Raw genomic sequence first — 27,186 nt, 5'->3', positions numbered from 1 at the left:
TGGGATTGAAAAAAAAACTGGCCACGTTAGCTAACTAGCTAGCTGGGAAGGGCTCATCAGGACGGCTGACTAAACTAGCTAGCTGGGAAGGGCTCAGCAGGATGACTGACTGAACTAGCTAGCTGGGAAGGGCTCAGCAGGATGACTGACTGAACTAGCTAGCTGGGAAGGGCTCATCAGGACGGTGGATTAAACTAGCTAGCTGGGAAGGGCTCAGCAGGATGACTGACTGAACTAGCTAGCTGGGAAGGGCTCATCAGGACGGCTGACTAAACTAGCTAGCTGGGAAGGGCTCAGCAGGATGACTGACTGAACTAGCTAGCTGGGAAGGGCTCAGCAGGATGACTGACTGAACTAGCTAGCTGGGAAGGGCTCATCAGGACGGTGGATTAAACTAGCTAGCTGGGAAGGGCTCAGCAGGATGACTGACTGAACTAGCTAGCTGGGAAGGGCTCATCAGGACGGCTGACTGAACTAGCTAGCTGGGAAGGGCTCATCAGGATGACTGAGTGAACTAGCTAGCTGGGAAGGGCTCAGCAGGACAGCTGACTAAACTAGCTAGCTGGGAAGGGCTCATCAGGACGGTGGATTAAACTAGCTAGCTGGGAAGGGCTCATCAGGACGGCTGACTGAACTAGCTAGCTGGGAAGGGCTCATCAGGATGACTGACTGAACTAGCTAGCTGGGAAGGGCTCAGCAGGATGACTGACTGAACTAGCTAGCTGGGAAGGGCTCATCAGGACGGCTGACTAAACTAGCTAGCTGGGAAGGGCTCAGCAGGATGACTGACTGAACTAGCTAGCTGGGAAGGGCTCATCAGGACGGTTGATTAAACTAGCTAGCTGGGAAGGGCTCAGCAGGATGACTGACTAAACTAGCTAGCTGGGAAGGGCTCATCAGGACGGTTGATTAAACTAGCTAGCTGGGAAGGGCTCTGCAGGATGACTGACTGAACTAGCTAGCTGGGAAGGGCTCATCAGGACGGCTGACTGAACTAGCTAGCTGGGAAGGGCTCATCAGGGCGGTGGATTAAACTAGCTAGCTGGGAAGGGCTCATCAGGACGGCTGACTGAACTAGCTAGCTGGGAAGGGCTCATCAGGACGCCTGACTAAACTAGCTAGCTGGGAAGGGCTCATCAGGACGGCTGACTAAACTAGCTAGCTGGGAAGGGCTCAGCAGGATGACTGACTGAACTAACTAGCTGGGAAGGGCTCATCAGGACGGCTGAACCCAATCCATTCGTCTCCACAACTCTCAGCTGCTCGACATATGTCATCAGTTTGGGCACCAGGCGTTTCTGTATAGTCTCTCCCTCCTAGAAGAAGTTTGTGTGACTTCAAAATGGAGGGGCGTTGTACCAAAATGCATCAGTGATTGGATCGTCTTTTACAAATCGAACCAATCAGAATATCAAAGTTGACAACACCGAGTAGGCCGTCTCTGGCCCAACCCATCTGTGTCTGGGAACAATCAGAACGGTCAGAATGTGTTCACATTCTAGAAATCATCTGGGGAGGAAGGCAAATCCAGAAGAACGATGTGGATGGGTAGCCAGGTAAAGCCTACCTCTTGATGTCTCCATGTATGAGCTGCGGAGAGGAGGAGTGGAGGAACTGAATGGCTCTGGCTGTGCCCAGCAACACACTGACACGCTGTGGCCAGAAGAGGGCAGCACTGGCCTGTGGGAGAGGCACACACACACAGTCAACACATACCAAAAACCCTTGTGTCATGTCCTCCTTTCTCATAGTTTAATAAGCTGTCCCGATAGCAGTCCCCGTCCGTCTCAATAGCAGTCCCCGTCCGTCTCCATAGCAGTCCCCGTCCGTCTCAATAGCAGTCCCCGTCCGTCTCCATAGCAGTCCCCGTCCGTCTCAATAGCATTCCCCGTTCTTCACAATAGCAGTCCCCGTCCGTCTCAATAGCAGTCCCCGTCCGTCTCAATAGCAGTCCCCGTCCGTCTCAATAGCAGTCCCCGTCCGTCTCCATAGCAGTCCCCGTCCGTCTCCATAGCAGTCCCCGTCCGTCTCCATAGCAGTCCCCGTCCGTCTCCATAGCAGTCCCCGTCCGTCTCCATAGCAGTCCCCGTCCGCCTCCATAGCAGTCCCCGTTCGTCTCAATAGCAGTCCCCGTCCGTCTCAATAGCAGTCCCCGTCCGTCTCCATAGCAGTCCCCGTCCGTCTCCATAGCAGTCCCCGTCCGTCTCAATAGCATTCCCCGTTCTTCACAATAGCAGTCCCCGTCCGTCTCAATAGCAGTCCCCGTCCGTCTCAATAGCAGTCCCCGTCTCTCAATAGCAGTACCTGTCTGTCAATAGCAGTCCCCGTCCGTCTCAATAGCAGTCCCCGTTCTTCTCAATAGCAGTGCCCGTTCTTCTCAATAGCAGTCCCCGTTCTTCTCAATAGCAGTACCTGTCTCTCAATAGCAGTACCTGTCTCTCAATAGCAGTACCTGTCTGTCTCAATAGCAGTCCCCAGTCAATGTTCTTTAGTTTTAAAGATATGAAGAATAAAATACTAACCTGGTTGTGCAGCTGGTCTTCCAGAGAACCGTTGGGCATGAAGACATAGAGCAGACAGTAGGTTCCTTGTCCAACACAGTAGCCCACAAAGTCTACAATATTGGGATGTCTGTATCTGGGAGGGGAAAGGCAGAGTTGTTTTGTTTGTTGCTAAACCTACAACATGGCCTATTGTCTGCATCTTACAATGAAGAAGACACTTTTCAGATGTATTTTTTTTTCAGGGGATAAATCGTACAGACGGAGCAGCACTTTATTCAACAATAGGAGGAAGAAACAGAGCATATAGGCAGAGTAAAGATGACCTGCTTGGCAGAAGAGAGACTAACCACAGCAGACCAGCAGAAGAGAGACTAACCACAGCAGACCAGCAGAAGACAAACTAACCACAGCGGACCAGCAGAAGGGAGACTAACCACAGCAGACCAGCAGAAGAGAGACTAACCACAGCAGACCAGCAGAAGAGAGACTAACCACAGCGGACCAGCAGAAGAGAGACTAACCACAGCAGACCAGCAGAAGAGAGACTAACCACAGCAGACCAGCAGAAGAGAGACTAACCACAGCAGACCAGCAGAAGAGAGACTAACCACAGCGGACCAGCAGAAGACAAACTAACCACAGCAGACCAGCAGAAGAGAGACTAACCACAGCGGACCAGCAGAAGGAGAGACTAACCACAGCGGACCAGCAGAAGAGAGACTAACCACAGCAGACCAGCAGAAGAGAGACTAACCACAGCAGACCAGCAGAAGGTAGACTAACCACAGCGGACCAGCAGAAGAGAGACTAACCACAGCAGACCAGCAGAAGAGAGACTAACCACAGCAGACCAGCAGAAGAGAGACTAACCACAGCAGACCAGCAGAAGAGAGACTAACCACAGCAGACCAGCAGAATACAAACTAACCACAGCAGACCAGCAGAAGACAAACTAACCACAGCAGACCAGCAGAAGAGAGACTAACCACAGCAGACCAGCAGAAGGAGAGACTAACCACAGCGGACCAGCAGAAGAGAGACTAACCACAGCAGACCAGCAGAAGAGAGACTAACCACAGCAGACCAGCAGAAGAGAGACTAACCACAGCAGACCAGCAGAAGAGAGACTAACCACAGCGGACCAGCAGAAGACAAACTAACCACAGCAGACCAGCAGAAGAGAGACTAACCACAGCAGACCAGCAGAAGAGAGACTAACCACAGCAGACCAGCAGAAGAGAGACTAACCACAGCAGACCAGCAGAAGGAGAGACTAACCACAGCAGACCAGCAGAAGAGAGACTAACCACAGCAGAAAAGCAGAAGAGAGACTAACCACAGCAGACCAGCAGAAGACAAACTAACCACAGCGGACCAGCAGAAGAGAGACTGACCACAGCAGACCAGCAGAAGGGAGACTAACCACAGCAGACCCCAGCAGAAGAGAGACTAACCACAGCAGAAAAGCAGAAGAGAGACTAACCACAGCAGACCAGCAGAAGAGAGACTAACCACAGCAGACCAGCAGAAGAGAGACTAACCACAGCAGACCAGCAGAAGGGAGACTAACCACAGCAGACCAGCAGAAGAGAGACTAACCACAGCAGAAAAGCAGAAGAGAGACTAACCACAGCAGACCAGCAGAAGAGAGACTAACCACAGCAGAAAAGCAGAAGAGAGACTAACCACAGCAGACCAGCAGAAGAGAGACTAACCACAGCGGACCAGCAGAAGACAAACTAACCACAGCAGACCAGCAGAAGAGAGACTAACCACAGCAGACCAGCAGAAGAGAGACTAACCACAGCAGACCAGCAGAAGAGAGACTAACCACAGCAGACCAGCAGAAGAGAGACTAACCACAGCAGAAAAGCAGAAGAGAGACTAACCACAGCAGACCAGCAGAAGACAAACTAACCACAGCGGACCAGCAGAAGAGAGACTAACCACAGCGGACCAGCAGAAGAGAGACTAACCACAGCAGACCAGCAGAAGAGAGACTAACCACAGCGGACCAGCAGAAGACAAACTAACCACAGCAGACCAGCAGAAGAGAGACTAACCACAGCAGACCAGCAGAAGAGAGACTAACCACAGCAGACCAGCAGAAGAGAGACTAACCACAGCAGACCAGCAGAAGAGAGACTAACCACAGCAGAAAAGCAGAAGAGAGACTAACCACAGCAGACCAGCAGAAGACAAACTAACCACAGCGGACCAGCAGAAGAGAGACTAACCACAGCGGACCAGCAGAAGAGAGACTAACCACAGCAGACCAGCAGAAGGGAGACTAACCACAGCAGACCAGCAGAAGAGAGACTAACCACAGCAGACCAGCAGAAGAGAGACTAACCACAGCAGACCAGCAGAAGAGAGACTAACCACAGCAGACCAGCAGAAGAGAGACTAACCACAGCAGACCAGCAGAAGAGAGACTAACCACAGCAGACCAGCAGAAGAGAGACTAACCACAGCAGACCAGCAGAAGAGAGACTAACCACAGCAGACCAGCTAAAGCCTGAAGAGGACAGTATAAAGGGAACTTCTGATTCTCCTGCTCCACCTGGGCTTTTCTTGGTCAGGCTTCTGTATGATGGTACGGTGTACAGTCTGATGTACGTGGAATAGGGGAGACTAGGGGCTGACCCCATTTAGTCCACTGGTCAATTGTTTTAGTCGATAGAGAATGTTTTAGTCGAGCAGTTGCAACAACAACAAAACTGTATTGATTCAAGCCTGTCAGAGTGGACTAATCCATTGTAGAGGCCTGTCAGAGTGGACTAATCCATTGTAGAGGCCTGTCAGAGTGGACTAATCCATTGTAAAGGCCTGTCAGAGTGGACTAATCCATTGTAGAGGCCTGTCTGAGTGGACTAATCCATTGTAGAGGCCTGTCATAGTGGACTAATCCATTGTAGAGGCCTGTCAGAGTGGACTAATCCATTGTAGAGGCCTGTCAGAGTGGACTAATCCATTGTAGAGGCCTGTCAGAGTGGACTAATCCATTGTAGAGGCCTGTCATAGTGGACTAATCCATTGTAGAGGCCTGTCAGAGTGGACTAATCCATTGTAGAGTCCTGTCAGAGTGGACTAATCCATTGTAGAGGCCTGTCAGAGTGGACTAATCCATTGTAGAGGCCGCGGGGATGACACACCAGTATCACATTTACTGTTAATTACCATCATTTCTAATCTACACTGTTTGTTTGGTTACCGTCATTTCTGTTAATGCATTTAATATATCATTATTACCAGGGATGCACAATATACATCGGTGAACATATCGGAATCGGACGATATTAGCTAAAAATGCCAACATGTTTAGTTTAACACCAATGTTAAAAACCCAATGTCCAAGCTACCGTGCATACCTATATAATGTAGGTACCTGACGTAATGACGCCCACAATGTCTACTGTGGATCGAGCAGTCAACAAGTCAAGCAGTCACCAAGTCACCAAGTCAAGCAGTCAACAAGTCACCAAGTCAACAAGTCAAGCAGTCATTTGAAAGTAATTTCAGCGAGACAACAATGGCAAAATCCATTAAAGTCGACAATCAACTTGCTCTCTGTCGTGGGAGTGGTTGGCTTTCGCCGACAGGTCGAACACCGGTACACACGACCAAGTACGCTATTTTTCAGATGTTGCCCTACCGGGGTATTTGCAAAATCTTTACAGCTACCTCCCTTTCGATAACCACTTAGCGTGAAAGGGGAGAAGGTCTGATCCGGTGGAAACGTCATAAAATAAGCCTACCTCAAATCAAATCAAATTTATTTACAAAGCCCTTCGTACATCAGCTGATATCTCAAAGTGTTGTACAGAAACCCAGCCTAAAACCCCAAACAGCAAGCAATACAGGTGTAGAAGCACAGTGGCTAGGAAACACTCCCTAGAAAGGCCAAAACCTAGGAAGAAACCTAGAGAGGAACCAGGCTATGAGGGGTGGCCAGTCCTCTTCTGGCTGTGCCGGGTGGATTACCTGATTACTTCTTATCCCTTGAGCAAATACAGCTGTGTATGTCTGGAGCTTAATGGCGCAGGAAACTGAGGGTCCAGAATATTTTATAGAAGTTTGTTAGCGCTTAGGCTGGATCAAGTTGATAGAAGGTTTCAAGTTCCTTGCAGACAGGCCATGGTTAGCCAATGTGATTTATTTTTAAAATCACCGATAAATGTTTACCTGCAGGTTGCAATGTTTATTGGTTGGTTTTATGTAGGCTGTTTGTATGTACAGTACCAGTCAAAAGTTGACACACCTACTCATTCAAGGGTTTTTCTTTATTTTTAATATATATATTTTTATTTTATTTTATTTCACCTTTATTTAACCAGGTAGGCTAGTTGAGAACACCTTTATTTAACCAGGTAGGCTAGTTGAGAACACCTTTATTTAACCAGGTAGGCTAGTTGAGAACACCTTTATTTAACCAGGTAGGCTAGTTGAGAACACCTTTATTTAACCAGGTAGGCTAGTTGAGAACACCTTTATTTAACCAGGTAGGCTAGTTGAGAACACCTTTATTTAACCAGGTAGGCTAGTTGAGAACACCTTTATTTAACCAGGTAGGCTAGTTGAGAACAAGTTCTCATTTGCAACTGCGACCTGGCCAAGATAAAGCATAGCAGTGTGAACAGACAACACAGAGTTACACATGGAGTAAACAATTAACAAGTCAATAACAACAGTAGGAAAAAAAAGTCTATATACATTGTGTGCAAAAGGCATGAGGAGGTAGGCGAGTAATTACAATTTTGCAGATTAACACTGGAGTGATAAATGATCAGATGGTCATGTACAGGTAGAGATATTGGTGTGCAAAAGAGCAGAAAAGTAAATAAATAAAAACAGTATGGGGATGAGGTAGGTAAAAATGGGTGGGCTATTTACCGATAGACTATGTACAGCTGCAGCGATCGGTTAGCTGCTCAGATAGCAGATGTTTGAAGTTGGTGAGGGAGATAAAAGTCTCCAACTTCAGCGATTTTTGCAATTCGTTCCAGTCACAGGCAGCAGAGAACTGGAACGAAAGGCGGCCAAATGAGGTGTTGGCTTTAGGGATGATCAGTGAGATACACCTGCTGGAGCGTGTGCTACGGATGGGTGTTGCCATCGTGACCAGTGAACTGAGATAAGGCGGAGCTTTACCTAGCATGGACTTGTAGATGACCTGGAGCCAGTGGGTCTGGCGACGAATATGTAGCGAGGGCCAGCAAACAAACAAACATTATTTTTTTTAAACTTATTTCTACATTGTAGAATAGTGAAGACATCAAAACTATAAAATAACACATATGGAATCATGTAGTAACAAACAGTGCTAAACAAATCTAAATATATTGTATATTTGAGATTCTTCAAAGCAGCCACCCTTTGCCTTGATGACAGCTTTGCACACACTAGGCATAAAAAAAAAAGTAAAAATCAAGAAGAACGTTGGAATGAGTAGGAGACAAAACCTTTGACTGGTACTGTAGTTGGCAATGGCAATTTTAGATTTGTATAATTTTAATTTAGATATCATTTGTATTTACCACTTGACAATGACTTGAGATACGAAGACTTTATTCTAAAATAAATGAAATTATTCCACGAAAATGTGCATATGAAAATTATAACTGATCGGTAGAATTGGTAAGATAAATTAGGGATTCCAAATGGAAAATAGGTGGTCGACCCCTGGCGTATCCTATTACCGGCAACTTCGGGAAAGTAACGGCAGAATCTACAAAGGCCAGCAGCAACGGGATGTGGTGGTTCGAGGAACAGGTTCTTGATCTCTAGCTCCCTCTTGAGTCATTTGTGTCTTAATTATTTCATCACAGTATCCTTAAAGCATCAAACAAGCTCAGTAGCCTACATATAGTTGATTTGATTAAAACACATAGGGTCTGTCTATATATAGAAAAATATACGTTTAAAATTTTTTTGACCAGTCAATTGGTCGAAAGAACACGACTCTTGATTGACAAAGATTTTCTTTGGGGGGGAGGGGCAGCTCTATTTTCTACACGGATAATTTATTAGAAAAGAAAGAAAGACAACCAAGAGGAATGGAACGAGGTTGAAGTGAGATGCCAGAGATAAAAGTAGGAGTGGTTCTAAGACTGTCGGCTTACTGTGATAGCTTCTCCACCTCGGTCTTGAAGCTCTCCTTCACTACGCTCCAGTCTAGTGGAGAGTTCTACAAAAGGGAATATAAGAACAAGATCCAATATAAACAAGAATCATTTTACTGGCTTTCTTTTAATATATATATATTTTACTGGCTTTCTTTTAATATATATATATTTTACTGGCTTTCTTTTAATATATATATATTTTACTGGCTTTCTTTTAATATATATATATTTTACTGGCTTTCTTTTAATATATATATATTTTACTGGCTTTCTTTTAATATATATATATATTTTACTGGCTTTCTTTTAATATATATATATATATTTTACTGGCTTTCTTTTAATATATATATATTTTACTGGCTTTCTTTTAATATATATATATTTTACTGGCTTTCTTTTAATATATATATATTTTACTGGCTTTCTTTTAATATATATATATATTACTGGCTTTCTTTTAATATATATATATATATTTTACTGGCTTTCTTTTAATATATATATATTTTACTGGCTTTCTTTTAATATATATATATATATTTTACTGGCTTTCTTTTAATATATATATATTTTACTGGCTTTCTTTTAATATATATATATTTTACTGGCTTTCTTTTAATATATATATATATTTTACTGGCTTTCTTTTAATATATATATATTTTACTGGCTTACTTTTAATATATATATATATTTTACTGGCTTTCTTTTAATATATATATATTTTACTGGCTTTCTTTTAATATATATATATTTTACTGGCTTTCTTTTAATATATATATATTTTACTGGCTTTCTTTTAATATATATATATTTTACTGGCTTTCTTTTAATATATATATATTTTACTGGCTTTCTTTTAATATATATATATATATTTTACTGGCTTTCTTTTAATATATATATATATATTTTACTGGCTTTCTTTTAATATATATATATTTTACTGGCTTTCTTTTAATATATATATATATATTTTACTGGCTTTCTTTTAATATATATATATTTTACTGGCTTTCTTTTAATGAATATATATTTTACTGGCTTTCTTTTAATATATATATATTTTACTGGCTTTCTTTTAATATATATATATTTATTTTACTGGCTTTCTTTTAATATATATATATATATTTTACTGGCTTTCTTTTAATATATATATATATTTTACTGGCTTTCTTTTAATATATATATATATATTTTACTGGCTTTCTTTTAATATATATATATTTTACTGGCTTTCTTTTAATATATATATATTTTACTGGCTTTCTTTTAATATATATATATTTTACTGGCTTTCTTTTAATATATATATATATATTTTACTGGCTTTCTTTTAATATATATATATTTTACTGGCTTTCTTTTAATGAATATATATTTTACTGGCTTTCTTTTAATATATATATATTTTACTGGCTTTCTTTTAATATATATATATATATTTTACTGGCTTTCTTTTAATATATATATATTTTACTGGCTTTCTTTTAATATATATATATTTTACTGGCTTTCTTTTAATATATATATATATTTTACTGGCTTTCTTTTAATGAATATATATTTTACTGGCTTTCTTTTAATATATATATATATATTTTACTGGCTTTCTTTTAATATATATATATATATATTTTACTGGCTTTCTTTTAATATATATATATATATTTTACTGGCTTTCTTTTAATGAATATATATTTTACTGGCTTTCTTTTAATATATATATATATATTTTACTGGCTTTCTTTTAATGAATATATATTTTACTGGCTTTCTTTTAATATATATATATATATTTTACTGGCTTTCTTTTAATATATATATATATATTTTACTGGCTTTCTTTTAATGAATATATATTTTACTGGCTTTCTTTTAATGAATATATATTTTACTGGCTTTCTTTTAATATATATATATTTTACTGGCTTTCTTTTAATATATATATATATATTTTACTGGCTTTCTTTTAATGAATATATATTTTACTGGCTTTCTTTTAATATATATATATATATTTTACTGGCTTTCTTTTAATATATATATATATATTTTACTGGCTTTCTTTTAATATATATATATTTTACTGGCTTTCTTTTAATATATATATATTTTACTGGCTTTCTTTTAATATATATATATATTTTACTGGCTTTCTTTTAATATATATATATTTTACTGGCTTTCTTTTAATATATATATATATATTTTACTGGCTTTCTTTTAATATATATATATATATTTTACTGGCTTTCTTTTAATGAATATATATTTTACTGGCTTTCTTTTAATATATATATATATATTTTACTGGCTTTCTTTTAATGAATATATATTTTACTGGCTTTCTTTTAATATATATATATATATTTTACTGGCTTTCTTTTAATATATATATATATATTTTACTGGCTTTCTTTTAATGAATATATATTTTACTGGCTTTCTTTTAATGAATATATATTTTACTGGCTTTCTTTTAATATATATATATTTTACTGGCTTTCTTTTAATATATATATATATATATTTTACTGGCTTTCTTTTAATGAATATATATTTTACTGGCTTTCTTTTAATATATATATATATATATATTTTACTGGCTTTCTTTTAATATATATATATATATATATTTTACTGGCTTTCTTTTAATATATATATATATATTTTACTGGCTTTCTTTTAATATATATATATATATTTTACTGGCTTTCTTTTAATGAATATATATTTTACTGGCTTTCTTTTAATATATATATATATTTTACTGGCTTTCTTTTAATATATATATATATATATATATTTTACTGGCTTTCTTTTAATATATATATATATATATATATATATTTTACTGGCTTACTTTTAATATATATATATATATTTTACTGGCTTTCTTTTAATATATATATATATATATATTTTACTGGCTTTCTTTTAATATATATATATATATATTTTACTGGCTTTCTTTTAATATATATATATTTTACTGGCTTTCTTTTAATATATATATATATATTTTACTGGCTTTCTTTTAATATATATATATTTTACTGGCTTTCTTTTAATATATATATATATATTTTACTGGCTTTCTTTTAATATATATATATATATTTTACTGGCTTTCTTTTAATGAATATATATTTTACTGGCTTTCTTTTAATATATATATATATTTTACTGGCTTTCTTTTAATATATATATATATATTTTACTGGCTTTCTTTTAATGAATATATATTTTACTGGCTTTCTTTTAATATATATATATATTTTACTGGCTTTCTTTTAATATATATATATATATATTTTACTGGCTTTCTTTTAATGAATATATATTTTACTGGCTTTCTTTTAATATATATATATATTTTACTGGCTTTCTTTTAATATATATATATATATATATTTTACTGGCTTTCTTTTAATATATATATATATATATATATTTTACTGGCTTACTTTTAATATATATATATATTTTACTGGCTTACTTTTAATATATATATATATATTTTACTGGCTTTCTTTTAATATATATATATATTTTACTGGCTTTCTTTTAATAAATATATATATATATTTCATTCAAATGACATTTACTGACCAGTTGAAACAGAAATAATAACGAAGTCATCAGCAGTTGGCATTTATACCAAGCAGTGTCTGAGAAAGGCCCGGAATATGCCAAAAAGACTAAAGCCACCCCAGCCATGGACTATTCAGGCTGTCCGACAAGTGTAAAATGCACGTACAAAATCAACAGTGTAATGTTTCAATTCAGTCTTGTGTCAAGAAGGCTGTTGTGTCCTCACCCCTGGTCAAATACATGTTTTTTCCCATAATGTACAAACGGTTCCCTTTCAATTGATGGTTATGCATTTTCATATTTCTATAAGAAACATTTCATTTCAATGTAGCCTTATCCGTATAGGCCAATTCCCAACGAGTATAAAGGGTTGGTTAAAATCATTTGGAGACATTCTACTCTCTTTAACAGTCGATATTGAACACGGCTGTTGAGAAAGACCTTGTAAGTAAGCATTTCCTTTCAACAGTTTTACACACGTTTTATCCTGTTAACAAATATTTTTGATTTGATAGGAAACATTTACACCCCAGAGATATATTGCCAGGGTTGACAGTCATCAAGATCTATTTATAATCAACCATCTTCCTCTATGATGAAGAGGACTGAGCGGTCCAAAAGTCGCATACCTCCTTCAGTTTCTTGACAGCGAAGTCGGTGCTCCTCATGGTAGCCCGGTACACATGTCCAAACCCCCCCTCTCCTATCTGCTTGGCATGGGAGAAGTCCTCTGTTCCTCTCTGGACTTCCTCAAATGGCCAACACATGGCACTGGACAGCAGGGGACCTCTGGAGATGGACCACTGATGAACAACAACACTTTATTCATCCACTTTCAGCTTTGGTATCAACCCCTTATTGAAAGATACAGACACCTACAGACACCCACAGACACCTACAGACACCTACAGACTAACGAGAATGATAGACACCTACAGACTAACGAGAATGATAGACACCTACAGACACCTACAGACTAACGAGAATGATAGACACCTACAGACACCTACAGACTAACGAGAAAGATACAGACAGACGGTGTTAGTAACCGTGAACTACTACTACCGGTGTTAGTAACCGTGAACTACTACTACTCCTACCGGTGTTAGTAACCGTGAACTACTACTACTCCTACCGGTGTTAGTAACCGTGAACTACTACTACTACCGGTGTTAGTAACCGTGAACTACTACTACTACCGGTGTTAGTAACCGTGAACTACTACTACTCCTACCGGTGTTAGTAACCGTGAACTACTACTACTACTCCTACCGGTGTTAGTAACCGTGAACTACTACTACTCCTACCGGTGTTAGTAACCGTGAACTACTACTACTACCGGTGTTAGTAACCGTGAACTACTACTACTCCTACCGGTGTTAGTAACCGTGAACTACTACTACTACTCCTACCGGTGTTAGTAACCGTGAACTACTACTCCTACCGGTGTTAGTAACCGTGAACTACTACTACCACTACCACCGGTGTTAGTAACCGTGAACTACTACTACCACCACCGGTGTCAGTAACCGTGAACTACTACCACCACCACCGGTGTTAGTAACCGTGAACTACTACTACCACTACCACCGGTGTTAGTAACCGTGAACTACTACTACCGGTGTCAGTAACCGTGAACTACTACTCCTACCGGTGTTAGTAACCGTGAACTACTACTACCACTACCACCGGTGTTAGTAACCGTGAACTACTACTACTCCTACCGGTGTTAGTAACCGTGAACTACTACTACTCCTACCGGTGTTAGTAACCGTGAACTACTACTACCGGTGTTAGTAACCGTGAACTACTACTACTACTACCGGTGTTAGTAACCGTGAACTACCACTACTACTACCGGTGTTAGTAACCGTGAACTACTACTACTCCTACCGGTGTTAGTAACCGTGAACTACTACTCCTACCGGTGTTAGTAACCGTGAACTACTATTACTCCTACCGGTGTTAGTAACCGTGAACTACTACTACTACCGGTGTTAGTAACCGTGAACTACTACTACTACCGGTGTTAGTAACCGTGAACTACTACTACTCCTACCGGTGTTAGTAACCGTGAACTACTACTACTACTCCTACCGGTGTTAGTAACCGTGAACTACTACTACTCCTACCGGTGTTAGTAACCGTGAACTACTACTACTACCGGTGTTAGTAACCGTGAACTACTACTACTACCGGTGTTAGTAACCGTGAACTACTACTACTCCTACCGGTGTTAGTAACCGTGAACTACTACTACTACTCCTACCGGTGTTAGTAACCGTGAACTACTAGTCCTACCGGTGTTAGTAACCGTGAACTACTACTACTACTACTACCGGTGTTAGTAACCGTGAACTACTACTCCTACCGGTGTTAGTAACCGTGAACTACTACTACCACTACCACCGGTGTTAGTAACCGTGAACTACTACTACCACTACCACCGGTGTTAGTAACCGTGAACTACTACTACCACTACCACCGGTGTTAGTAACCGTGAACTACTACTACTACTACCACCACCACCGGTGTTAGTAACCGTGAACTACTACTACTACTACCACCACCACCGGTGTTAGTAACCGTGAACTACTACTACTCCTACCGGTGTCAGTAACCGTGAACTACTACTACTACTACCGGTGTTAGTAACCGTGAACTACTACTCCTACCGGTGTCAGTAACCGTGAACTACTACTACTACCCGGTGTCAGTAACCGTGAACTACTACTACTACCGGTGTCAGTAACCGTGAACTACTACTACTACTACTACCGGTGTTAGTAACCGTGAACTACTACTACTCCTACCGGTGTTAGTAACCGTGAACTACTACTACTCCTACCGGTGTTAGTAACCGTGAACTACTACTACTACCGGTGTTAGTAACCATGAACTACTACTACTCCTACCGGTGTTAGTAACCGTGAACTACTACTACTCCTACCGGTGTTAGTAACCGTGAACTACTACTACTACCGGTGTTAGTAACCGTGAACTACTACTACTACTACCGGTGTTAGTAACCGTGAACTACTACTACCGGTGTTAGTAATCGTGAACTACTACTACTACCGGTGTTAGTAATCGTGAACTACTACTACTACCGGTGTTAGTAACCGTGAACTACTACTCCTACCGGTGTTAGTAACCGTGAACTACTACTACTACTACCGGTGTTAGTAACCGTGAACTACTACTACTACTACTACCGGTGTTAGTAACCGTGAACTACTACTACTACTACCGGTGTTAGTAACCGTGAACTACTACTACTACCGGTGTTAGTAACCGTGAACTACTACTCCTACCGGTGTTAGTAACCGTGAACTACTACTCCTACCGGTGTTAGTAACCGTGAACTACTACTACCGGTGTTAGTAACCGTGAACTACTACTACTACCGGTGTTAGTAACCGTGAACTACTACCGGTGTTAGTAACCGTGAACTACTACTACCGGTGTTAGTAACCGTGAACTACTACTACTCCTACCGGTGTTAGTAACCGTGAACTACTACTCCTACTCCTACCGGTGTTAGTAACCGTGAACTACTACTCCTACTCCTACCGGTGTTAGTAACCGTGAACTACTACTACTCCTACCGGTGTTAGTAACCGTGAACTACTACTACTACCGGTGTTAGTAACCGTGAACTACTACTACTACTACCGGTGTTAGTAACCGTGAACTACTACTACTACTACCGGTGTTAGTAACCGTGAACTACTACTACTACTCCTACCGGTGTTAGTAACCGTGAACTACTACTACTACTACCGGTGTTAGTAACCGTGAACTACTACTACTACTACTACCGGTGTTAGTAACCGTGAACTACTACTACTCCTACCGGTGTTAGTAACCGTGAACTACTACTACTACCGGTGTTAGTAACCGTGAACTACTACTACTCCTACCGGTGTTAGTAACCGTGAACTACTACTACTCCTACCGGTGTTAGTAACCGTGAACTACTACTACTCCTACCGGTGTTAGTAACCGTGAACTACTACTACTACCGGTGTTAGTAACCGTGAACTACTACTACTACTACCGGTGTTAGTAACCGTGAACTACTACTACTACTACCGGTGTTAGTAACCGTGAACTACTACTACTACTCCTACCGGTGTTAGTAACCGTGAACTACTACTACTACTACTACCGGTGTTAGTAACCGTGAACTACTACTACTACTACTACTACTACCGGTGTTAGTAACCGTGAACTACTACTACTCCTACCGGTGTTAGTAACCGTGAACTACTACTACTCCTACCGGTGTTAGGAACCGTGAACTACTACTACCGGTGTTAGTAACCGTGAACTACTACTACTCCTACCGGTGTTAGTAACCGTGAACTACTACTACTCCTACCGGTGTTAGTAACCGTGAACTACTACTACTACCGGTGTTAGTAACCGTGAACTACTACTCCTACCGGTGTTAGTAACCGTGAACTACTACTACTCCTACCGGTGTTAGTAACCGTGAACTACTACTACTACCGGTGTTAGTAACCGTGAACTACTACTACTACTACCGGTGTTAGTAACCGTGAACTACTACTACTACTACTACTACTACCGGTGTTAGTAACCGTGAACTACTACTACTACTACCGGTGTTAGTAACCGTGAACTACTACTACTACTACCGGTGTTAGTAACCGTGAACTACTACTACTCCTACCGGTGTTAGTAACCGTGAACTACTACTACTACCGGTGTTAGTAACCGTGAACTACTACTACTACTACCGGTGTTAGTAACCGTGAACTACTACTACTACTACCGGTGTTAGTAACCGTGAACTACTACTACTACTCCTACCGGTGTTAGTAACCGTGAACTACTACTACTACCGGTGTTAGTAACCGTGAACTACTACTACTAACTACTACTACTCCGGTGTTAGTAACCGTGAACTACTACTACTCCTACCGGTGTTAGTAACCGTGAACTACTACTACTCCTACCGGTGTTAGTAACCGTGAACTACTACTACTCCTACCGGTGTTAGTAACCGTGAACTACTACTACTACTCCTACCGGTGTTAGTAACCGTGAACTACTACTACTACCGGTGTTAGTAACCGTGAACTACTACTCCTACCGGTGTTAGTAACCGTGAACTACTACTACTCCTACCGGTGTTAGTAACCGTGAACTACTACTACTACCGGTGTTAGTAACCGTGAACTACTACTACTACTACCGGTGTTAGTAACCGTGAACTACTACTACTACTACTACCGGTGTTAGTAACCGTGAACTACTACTACTACTACCGGTGTTAGTAACCGTGAACTACTACTACTACTACCGGTGTTAGTAACCGTGAACTACTACTACTACTACCACCGGTGTTAGTAACCGTGAACTACTACTACTCCTACCGGTGTTAGTAACCGTGAACTACTACTACTACTACCGGTGTTAGTAACCGTGAACTACTACTAACGGTGTTAGTAACCGTGAACTACTACTACTCCTACCGGTGTTAGTAACCGTGAACTACTACTACTCCTACCGGTGTTAGTAACCGTGAACTACTACTACTACCGGTGTTAGTAACCGTGAACTACTACTACTACTGGAACGAATAGTCAAGGTGGAGACCGCCGGGCTACCAGAGAAATACAACTGTTCTAAATATATATGTGTGTCAGTTCTGTTTTATTGTTTCGCTCTAGAACCATTTCCGGTAGTCAACTATTTCATTCTGCTTTTTACGTCTGAATCTAAAAAAAAACGAGTCTAACAATAGTGACTATAGTTCTCTCTCATACCGGCTCCTCTTTCAAAGGCTGCGTTTACACAAGCAGTCCAATTATTGGCAAACAATTCAATCTGATCTGTCAAGACTGAAAAAAGTTTTTTTTAAATTAAAATACACTGATTATACAAAACACTAAGGACACCTGCTCTTTCCATGACAGACTGACCAGGTGAATCAAAGCTATGATCCCTTATTGATGTCACTTCAAAATCGGTGTAGACGAAGGGGAGGAGACATGTAGATGAAGGGGAGGAGACATGTAGATAAAGGGGAGGAGACATGTAGATGAAGGGGGGAGAGACATGTAGATGAAGGGGAGGAGACATGTAGATGAAGGGGAGGAGACATGTAGATGAAGGGGAGGAGACATGTAGATGAAGGGGAGGAGACATGTAGGTGAAGGGGAGGAGACATGTAGGTGAAGGGGAGGAGACATGTAGGTGAAGGGGAGGAGACATGTAGGTGAAGGGGAGGAGACATGTAGATGAAGGGGGGAGGAGACATGTAGATGAAGGGGGGAGAGACATGTAGATGAAGGGGGGAGAGACATGTAGATGAAGGGGGGAGAGACGGGTTAAAGAAGGATTTTAAGGCCATGAGACATGACTTGTGTGCTATTCAGAGTACGAATGGGGCAAGACAAAACTGCCTTTGAACATGGGTGTGGTAGTAGGTGTCAGGCGCAACGGTTTGTGTCAAGAACTGCAACGCTGCTGGGTTTTTCACACTCAACAGTTTCCCCCGTGTGTATTAAGAATGGTCCACCACCCAAAAAGGGACACCCAGCCGACTTGACACAACTGTGGGAAGCATTAGAGTCAACATTAGCCAGCATCCCTGTGGAAGGCTTTCGGCAACTTGTAGAGTCCCTGCCCCGACGGATTAAGGCTAATGTGGAGGCAAAAGGAGGTGCAACTCAATATTAGGAAGGTGTTCCTAATGTTTGGTATAGTCGGTGTACATTTGATTGATTGATTGCTACTTAATGGCTTCCGTCACCTGTTGGTCTACAAACGCCCCTCTGTGGTCCTGTGATTTCAGCACTGAGGGTGGAGGGCCAGGTTTGGGCAGAGACCTCAGTCCTGGAGGGAGAGAAACAGCCAGAGTAAAGGTGGGGAACAGACTGCCACCTGATCTGATAGCACAGCACTTTAAACTGGGTTTACATGGATCAATGATCGCACTGAAAAATATAATAAAAGACAAGCAATGTTATGAACATATTAGAATCAATATATAACAGAGATCCTATAAACAGAGAAACACAAAGATCCTATAAAACAGAGATAAACACAGATCCTATGAATAACAGAGATCCTATAAACAGAGAAACACAAAGATCCTATAAAACAGAGATAAACACAGATCCTATGAATAACAGAGATCCTATAAACAGAGAAACACAAAGATCCTATAAAACAGAGATAAACACAGATCCTATGAATAACAGAGATCCTATAAACAGAGAAACACAAAGATCCTATAAAACAGAGATAAACACAGATCCTATGAAACAGAGATAAACACAGATCCTATGAATAACAGAGATCCTATAAACAGAGAAACACAAAGATCCTATAAAACAGAGATAAACACAGATCCTATGAAAAACAGAGATCCTATATGTAATTCTAAGATTAACAAAATATGAGAAGATGTTATAAGCCTGTGTTATTACAAGCAGTGTGAAATCTTGTAAGAAGTGTTCTAATAATCAGTTGTTGTAAAGCACCACTGTGAGCGGCGATTAAATGAGACGTTACCAGGTGGAGAGTAAGCCTTAGTGGTCAGAGTGTTGGTAGGATGGACTTTAGGAGGTGGGTTGAAGAGGTGAGATGGAGGAACAAGAGGCTCCAGTTTAACCTGCGACGGAGCATCAAGTGGAGTGGAAGAGGGCCGTAGTCCACTGGGCTTCCCTACAGTAAGACAACAGCAGCCATTACACAGCTGTCTTTCAGATGCATCCATTATAAAGAACAATGATTCACTAAAACCTTGGACCTGGGCTTCTTTACTGATACCCGCATGTCCCCCAGTCCGTCCGTCCACGCACACGTCCCCCCGTCCACGCACACGTCCCCCCGTCCGTCCACACGTCCCCCGTCCGTCCACGCACATGTCCCCCGTCCGTCCGTCCACGCACACGTCCCCCGTCCACGCACACGTCCCCGTCCGTCCACACGTCCCCCGTCCGTCCACGCACACGTCCCCCGTCCGTCCACACGTCCCCCGTCCGTCCACGCACACGTCCCCCGTCCGTCCACACGTCCCCCGTCCGTCCACGCACACGTCCCCCGTCCGTCCACGTCCCCCGTCCGCCCCGCACACGTCCCCCCGTCCGTCCACCCGTCCCCCGTCCGTCCACACGTCCCCCGTCCGTCCACGTCCCCCCGCCGTCCCACGCACCGTCCCCGTCCGTCCACCACGTCCCACCCGTCCGTCCACATGTCCCCCCGCCGTCCACGCACACGTCCCCCCGTCCGTCCACACGTCCCCCGTCCGTCCGTCCACGCACACGTCCCCCCGTCCGTCCACACGCACACGTCCCCCCGTCCGTCCACACGCACACGTCCCCCCGTCCGTCCCACGCACCACGACCCCCCCCGTCCGTCCACACGCCCCCCGCCCGTCCACGCACACGTCCGTCCGTCCACACGCCCCCCGCCCGTCCCACGCACACGTCCGTCCGTCCACCGCCCCCGCCCGTCCACACACGTCCCCCCGTCCGTCCACACGTCCCCCGTCCGTCCACGTCCCCCGTCCGTCCACATGTCCCCCGCCGTCCACGCACACGTCCCCCCGTCCGTCCACACGTCCCCCCCGTCCGTCCACGCACACGTCCCCCCGTCCGTCCACGCACACGACCCCCCGTCCATCCACACGCCCTCCCGCCGTCCCACGCACACGTCCGTCCACACGCCCCCGCCGTCCACGCACACGTCCCCCCGTCCGTCCACACGTCCCCCCGTCCGTCCGTCCACGCACACGTCCCCCGTCCGTCCACGCACACGACCCCCCCGTCCATCCACACGCCCTCCCGCCGTCCACGCACACGTCCGTCCACACGCCCCCGCCGTCCACGCACACGTCCCCCCGTCCGTCCACATCCCCCGTCCGTCCACACGTCCCCCGTCCGTCCACACGTCCCCCGTCCGTCCACACGTCCCCCGTCCGTCCACACGTCCCCCCGTCCGTCCACGTCCCCCGTCCGTCCACATGTCCCCGTCCGTCCACACGTCCCCCCGTCCGTCCACACGTCCCCCCGTCCGTCCACGCACACGTCCCCCATCCTTCCGTCCCCAACTCACAGTTCAAGATGATATCTCTGGCTCTTAACAGCTGCAGCTTGTCCAGTACGTTCAGTAGTTCTCCTACTGTTCCATTCCTTTGAGCCCAGTGATTCATCACCCAGTCTGTCCGTCTCTCTCTCCTCTCGGCCAGACGCCTGTCAGTCTGGTCAGTCAACACATGAGACGCTGCCATGGAGGACAAATGGTATAGAAATCAATCATTGTTTAGAGATCAAATCACACCATAATGCAATTTAGTTACAGTCAGCAGCACTAATGTTGTCAGCTATGTTCTTCCTGATCAGGAAAAACTCTGAATGGTACTTACAGGGTCATACTGGAGGACCCAGAGTTGATTCCTTATTAGATGATATGCCCAGGAAAAACTTTGGGTACCGATCACTATGTACCCAGCTAGTTAACCGCTCACTATGTACCCAGCTAGTTAACCGCTCACAATGTACCCAGCTAGTTAATTATCACTATGTACCCAGCTAGTTAACCGCTCACTATGTACCCAGCTAGTTAACCGCTCACTATGTACCCAGCTAGTTAACCGCTCACTATGTACCCGGCTAGTTAACCGCTCACTATATGTATCCAGCTAGTTAACAGCTCACTATGTACCCAGCTAGTTAACCGCTCACTATGTACCCAGCTAGTTAACCGATCACTATGTACCCAGCTAGTTAACCGATCACTACATACCCAGCTAGTTAACCGCTCACCATGTACCCAGCTAGTTAACCGCTCACTATGTACCCAGCTAGTTAACCGCTCACTATATGTATCCAGCTAGTTAACAGCTCACTATGTACCCAGCTAGTTAACCGATCACTATGTACCCAGCTAGTTAACCTCTCACTATGTACCCAGCTAGTTAATTATCACTATGTACCCAGCTAGTTAACCACTCACTATGTACCCAGCTAGTTAACCGCTCGCTATGTACCCAGCTAGTTAACCGCTCGCTATGTACCCAGCTAGGTAACAGCTCACTATGTACCCAGCTAGTTAACCGCTCACTATGTACCCAGCTAGTTAACCGATCACTATGTACCCAGCTAGTTAACCGATCACTACATACCCAGCTAGTTAACCGCTCACCATGTACCCAGCTAGTTAACCGCTCACTATGTACCCAGCTAGTTAACCGCTCACTATATGTATCCAGCTAGTTAACAGCTCACTATGTACCCAGCTAGTTAACCGATCACTATGTACCCAGCTAGTTAACCTCTCACTATGTACCCAGCTAGTTAATTATCACTATGTACCCAGCTAGTTAACCGCTCACTATATACCCAGCTAGTTAACCACTCACTATGTACCCAGCTAGTTAACCGCTCACTATGTACCCAGCTAGTTAACCGCTCGCTATGTACCCAGCTAGTTAACCACTCACTATGTACCCAGCTAGTTAACCGCTCACTATGTACCCAGCTAGTTAACCGCTCACTGTGTACCCAGCTAGTTAACCGCTCACCACGTACCCAGCTAGTTAACCGATCACTATATATACCCAGCTAGTTAACCGCTCACTGTGTACCCAGCTAGTTAACCGCTCACTATATATACCCAGCTAGTTAACCGCTCACTATGTACCCAGCTAGTTAACCGCTCACCACGTACCCAGCTAGTTAACGAATCACTATGTACCCAGCTAGTTAACCGCTCACTATATACCCAGCTAGTTAACCACTCACTATATATACCCAGCTAGTTAACCGCTCACTATATACCCAGCTAGTTAACCGCTCACTATATATACCCAGCTAGTTAACCGCTCACTATATATACCCAGCTAGTTAACCACTCACTATATATACCCAGCTAGTTAACCGCTCACTATATATACCCAGCTAGTTAACCGATCACTATATATACCCAGCTAGTTAACCGCTCACTATATACCCAGCTAGTTAACCGCTCACTATATATACCCAGCTAGTTAACCGATCACCACGTACCCAGCTAGTTAACCGATCACTATGTACCCAGCTAGTTAACCGCTCACTATATACCCAGCTAGTTAACCGCTCACTATGTACCCAGCTAGTTAACCGCTCACTATATACCCAGCTAGTTAACCGCTCACTATATATACCCAGCTAGTTAACCGCTCACTATATATACCCAGCTAGTTAACCGCTCACTATATATACCCAGCTAGTTAACCGCTCACTATATATACCCAGCTAGTTAACCGCTCACTATATATACCCAGCTAGTTAACCGCTCACTATATATACCCAGCTAGTTAACCGCTCACTATATATACCCAGCTAGTTAACCTCTCACTATGTACCCAGCTAGTTAACCGCTCACTATATATACCCAGCTAGTTAACCGCTCACTATATATACCCAGCTAGTTAACCGCTCACTATATATACCCAGCTAGTTAACCGCTCACTATATATACCCAGCTAGTTAACCGCTCACTATATATACCCAGCTAGTTAACCGCTCACTATATATACCCAGCTAGTTAACCGCTCACTATATATACCCAGCTAGTTAACCGCTCACTATATATACCCAGCTAGTTAACCGCTCACTATATATACCCAGCTAGTTAACCGCTCACTATATACCCAGCTAGTTAACCACTCACCACGTACCCAGCTAGTTAACCGATCACTATATATACCCAGCTAGTTAACCGATCACTATATATACCCAGCTAGTTAACCGATCACCACGTACCCAGCTAGTTAACCGCTCACTATATATACCCAGCTAGTTAACCGCTCACTATATATACCCAGCTAGTTAACCGCTCACTATATATACCCAGCTAGTTAACCGCTCACTATATATACCCAGCTAGTTAACCGCTCACTATATATACCCAGCTAGTTAACCGCTCACTATATATACCCAGCTAGTTAACCGCTCACTATATATACCCAGCTAGTTAACCGCTCACTATATATACCCAGCTAGTTAACCGCTCACTATATATACCCAGCTAGTTAACCGCTCACTATATATACCCAGCTAGTTAACCGCTCACTATATATACCCAGCTAGTTAACCGCTCACTATATATACCCAGCTAGTTAACCGCTCACTATATATACCCAGCTAGTTAACCGCTCACTATATATACCCAGCTAGTTAACCGCTCACTATATATACCCAGCTAGTTAACCGCTCACTATATATACCCAGCTAGTTAACCGCTCACTATATATACCCAGCTAGTTAACCGCTCACTATATATACCCAGCTAGTTAACCGCTCACTATATATACCCAGCTAGTTAACCGCTCACTATATATACCCAGCTAGTTAACCGCTCACTATATATACCCAGCTAGTTAACCGCTCACTATATATACCCAGCTAGTTAACCGCTCACTATATATACCCAGCTAGTTAACCGCTCACTATATATACCCAGCTAGTTAACCGCTCACTATATATACCCAGCTAGTTAACCGCTCACTATATATACCCAGCTAGTTAACCGCTCACTATATATACCCAGCTAGTTAACCGCTCACTATATATACCCAGCTAGTTAACCGCTCACTATATATACCCAGCTAGTTAACCGCTCACTATATATACCCAGCTAGTTAACCACTCACTATATATACCCAGCTAGTTAACCACTCACTATATATACCCAGCTAGTTAACCGATCACCACGTACCCAGCTAGTTAACCACTCACTATATATACCCAGCTAGTTAACCGCTCACTATATATACCCAGCTAGTTAACCACTCACTATATATACCCAGCTAGTTAACAGCTCACTATATATACCCAGCTAGTTAACCGCTCACTATATATACCCAGCTAGTTAACCGCTCACTATATATACCCAGCTAGTTAACCGCTCACTATATATACCCAGCTAGTTAACCGCTCACTATATATACCCAGCTAGTTAACCACTCACTATATATACCCAGCTAGTTAACCGCTCACTATATATACCCAGCTAGTTAACCGCTCACTATATATACCCAGCTAGTTAACCGCTCACTATATATACCCAGCTAGTTAACTGTCTGTTATCTGTATATTACTTTTTTATTGAGCTAGCTAGCAATACCATTCTTAGCAAATATACTTAACTTTATATGGTGTTCATAGTCAATGGAAATCAACTTTAAGCAAAGATTATCTATAGTGAAAGATAATGACTTCACCTCCTCCACTCTGCTTTAACTTAGCTATCTATCTGTCTCCAATGCCACATGTGACTACTAGCTAGCTAGCTAGCGGCTATACCTGAGAGGGGGCGGCGAAGCGAGAGGGTTTCGGTCATTAATTCATTATTTAACAAGTGATTAGTTATTTTATGGGGGCAATGAGAGTGTCAAATTTTGTCAAGATAAAATGAATTGCTATTTTGATACGTGATGCACCTGCATGCTTCAGTTCGGCTAGACGGGTGTGCTGCATGCCAGTGGTGTAAAGTACTTACGTAAAAATACTTTAAACGACTACTTAGGTCGTTTTTGTGGGTATCTGTACTTTACTATTTATATTAGACAACTTTGACTTCACTATATTCCTAAAGACAATAATGTACTTTTTACTCCGTATATTTTCCCTGACACCCTAAAGTACTCGTTACATTTTGAATGCTTAGCAAGACAGGAAAATGGACAAATTCATGCACTTTATCAGGAGAACATCCCTGGTCGTCCCTACTGCCTCTGATCTGACAGACTCACAACACAAATGCTTCATTTGTAAAAATGTCTGAGTGTTGGAGTGTGCCCCTGGCTATCAGTAAATAAAAATAAATAACAAGAAAATAGTGCAGTCTGGTTTGCTTAATTTAAGGAATTTGAAAAGATTTATACTTTGACTTTTGATACTTAAGTATATTTCAAACCAAATATTTTAGAGTTTTACTCAAGTAATATTTTCTATTAAAAAGGTACTTTTACTCAAGTATGACAATGGGATACTTTTTCCACCACTGCTACATACTCCCTTAAAAGAACTTGGCTTGAAAAACGGGTTAATAATGTATTTGTCCACTTTGAGATGACGTAGTCAGTGTGTATATATATATAAATACACTTTATTGAATGACAACAGGAACTTCACTGAAGAATCCCTACCGTTGCCAAATCTCTGACGAGGGAGGGGGGGGGTCCCCATGCCGCACAACCGAAACAGATCATGCTGGTATTACTAACACATTTTGTGACGTTTTTAAAAAAAAATTACGTCGGAAAGGGCTTTTATTTTTACGTCTGTTCGGTCGAAATACGTCTATTCAACTTGGACGCCATAGCTTATACTAGTTAACTAGCATCGTTTATGAAACTATATTTAACTCACTAGCAATGTCGGGTCAGTGCCATTTCTTACCGAATCTGTCCCAGTCCACATCGGAGATACTGTCCATAACAAGGGAGAAGTCGCACAGCACAACTGGTGGCAACTTGTACAAGTAGACCTTTCTGATATCCCAGGACGACATCTTTTAAAACCTTGCTAGCAAGCTAGCTGTAACATTTTTGTTCTGATGTTTCAAATTCACTACGGTAAGAACGATCACGCTGATATATAAATATATATATATATAAATCGGTTATTCAATAAGTTATTTCCCTGCTTTAAATATGCCTAGAAACTTCGCTATCGTCAGCAAGCGGAACTTACTCGTCAGCCACGCCCCCCACCCCACATGATGGATTATGTCACATCCTCTGCCTTCATGGAAAAGTATCAGTTACTGGAATTTGATTTATTTCATATATATATTAATTTTTTTTATGCGCATTTAGTATTTTCTTGTATATACCGGTGTTTTTTTTGTTTTTTGTTAGACATGTTTGATGTAGAAGTTGTAAAAGTTGTTAATTTTGTATTACATTTGATTTTTTATGTAACGTA

The 27,186-nt window shown here is 42.2% G+C and overlaps 1 protein-coding gene and 1 long non-coding RNA gene across 3 annotated transcripts in view; one reads left to right on the top strand and one right to left on the bottom strand.

The window, feature by feature from the left end:
* irak1 (interleukin-1 receptor-associated kinase 1) overlaps positions 1-26,770 on the bottom strand; it is a 36,319-nt gene extending 9,549 nt beyond the window's left edge. Inside the window, exons 1-8 of one of the 2 annotated variants that reach the window (XM_065005134.1) lie at positions 26,659-26,770; positions 21,329-21,496; positions 19,784-19,936; positions 19,020-19,102; positions 12,862-13,035; positions 8,627-8,691; positions 2,523-2,637; positions 1,568-1,680 (exon numbers count right to left, since the gene is read on the bottom strand). In XM_065005134.1, the coding sequence (XP_064861206.1) occupies positions 1,568-1,680; positions 2,523-2,637; positions 8,627-8,691; positions 12,862-13,035; positions 19,020-19,102; positions 19,784-19,936; positions 21,329-21,496; positions 26,659-26,770 (983 nt within the window). The remainder of the gene's footprint in view (positions 1-1,567; positions 1,681-2,522; positions 2,638-8,626; positions 8,692-12,861; positions 13,036-19,019; positions 19,103-19,783; positions 19,937-21,328; positions 21,497-26,658) is intronic. The other variant, XM_065005135.1, reaches the window with a different exon arrangement.
* Positions 26,744-27,186, top strand: LOC135562787 (uncharacterized). Its single transcript, XR_010460104.1, has 2 exons — positions 26,744-26,834; positions 26,921-27,186. It is a non-coding gene; the product is annotated as an uncharacterized LOC135562787 (long non-coding RNA).

Source organism: Oncorhynchus nerka, linkage group LG20, assembly GCF_034236695.1.
Source record: "Oncorhynchus nerka isolate Pitt River linkage group LG20, Oner_Uvic_2.0, whole genome shotgun sequence".
NCBI lineage: Eukaryota > Metazoa > Chordata > Actinopteri > Salmoniformes > Salmonidae > Oncorhynchus > Oncorhynchus nerka.
This window is presented reverse-complemented; position numbering and strand designations above follow the sequence as displayed.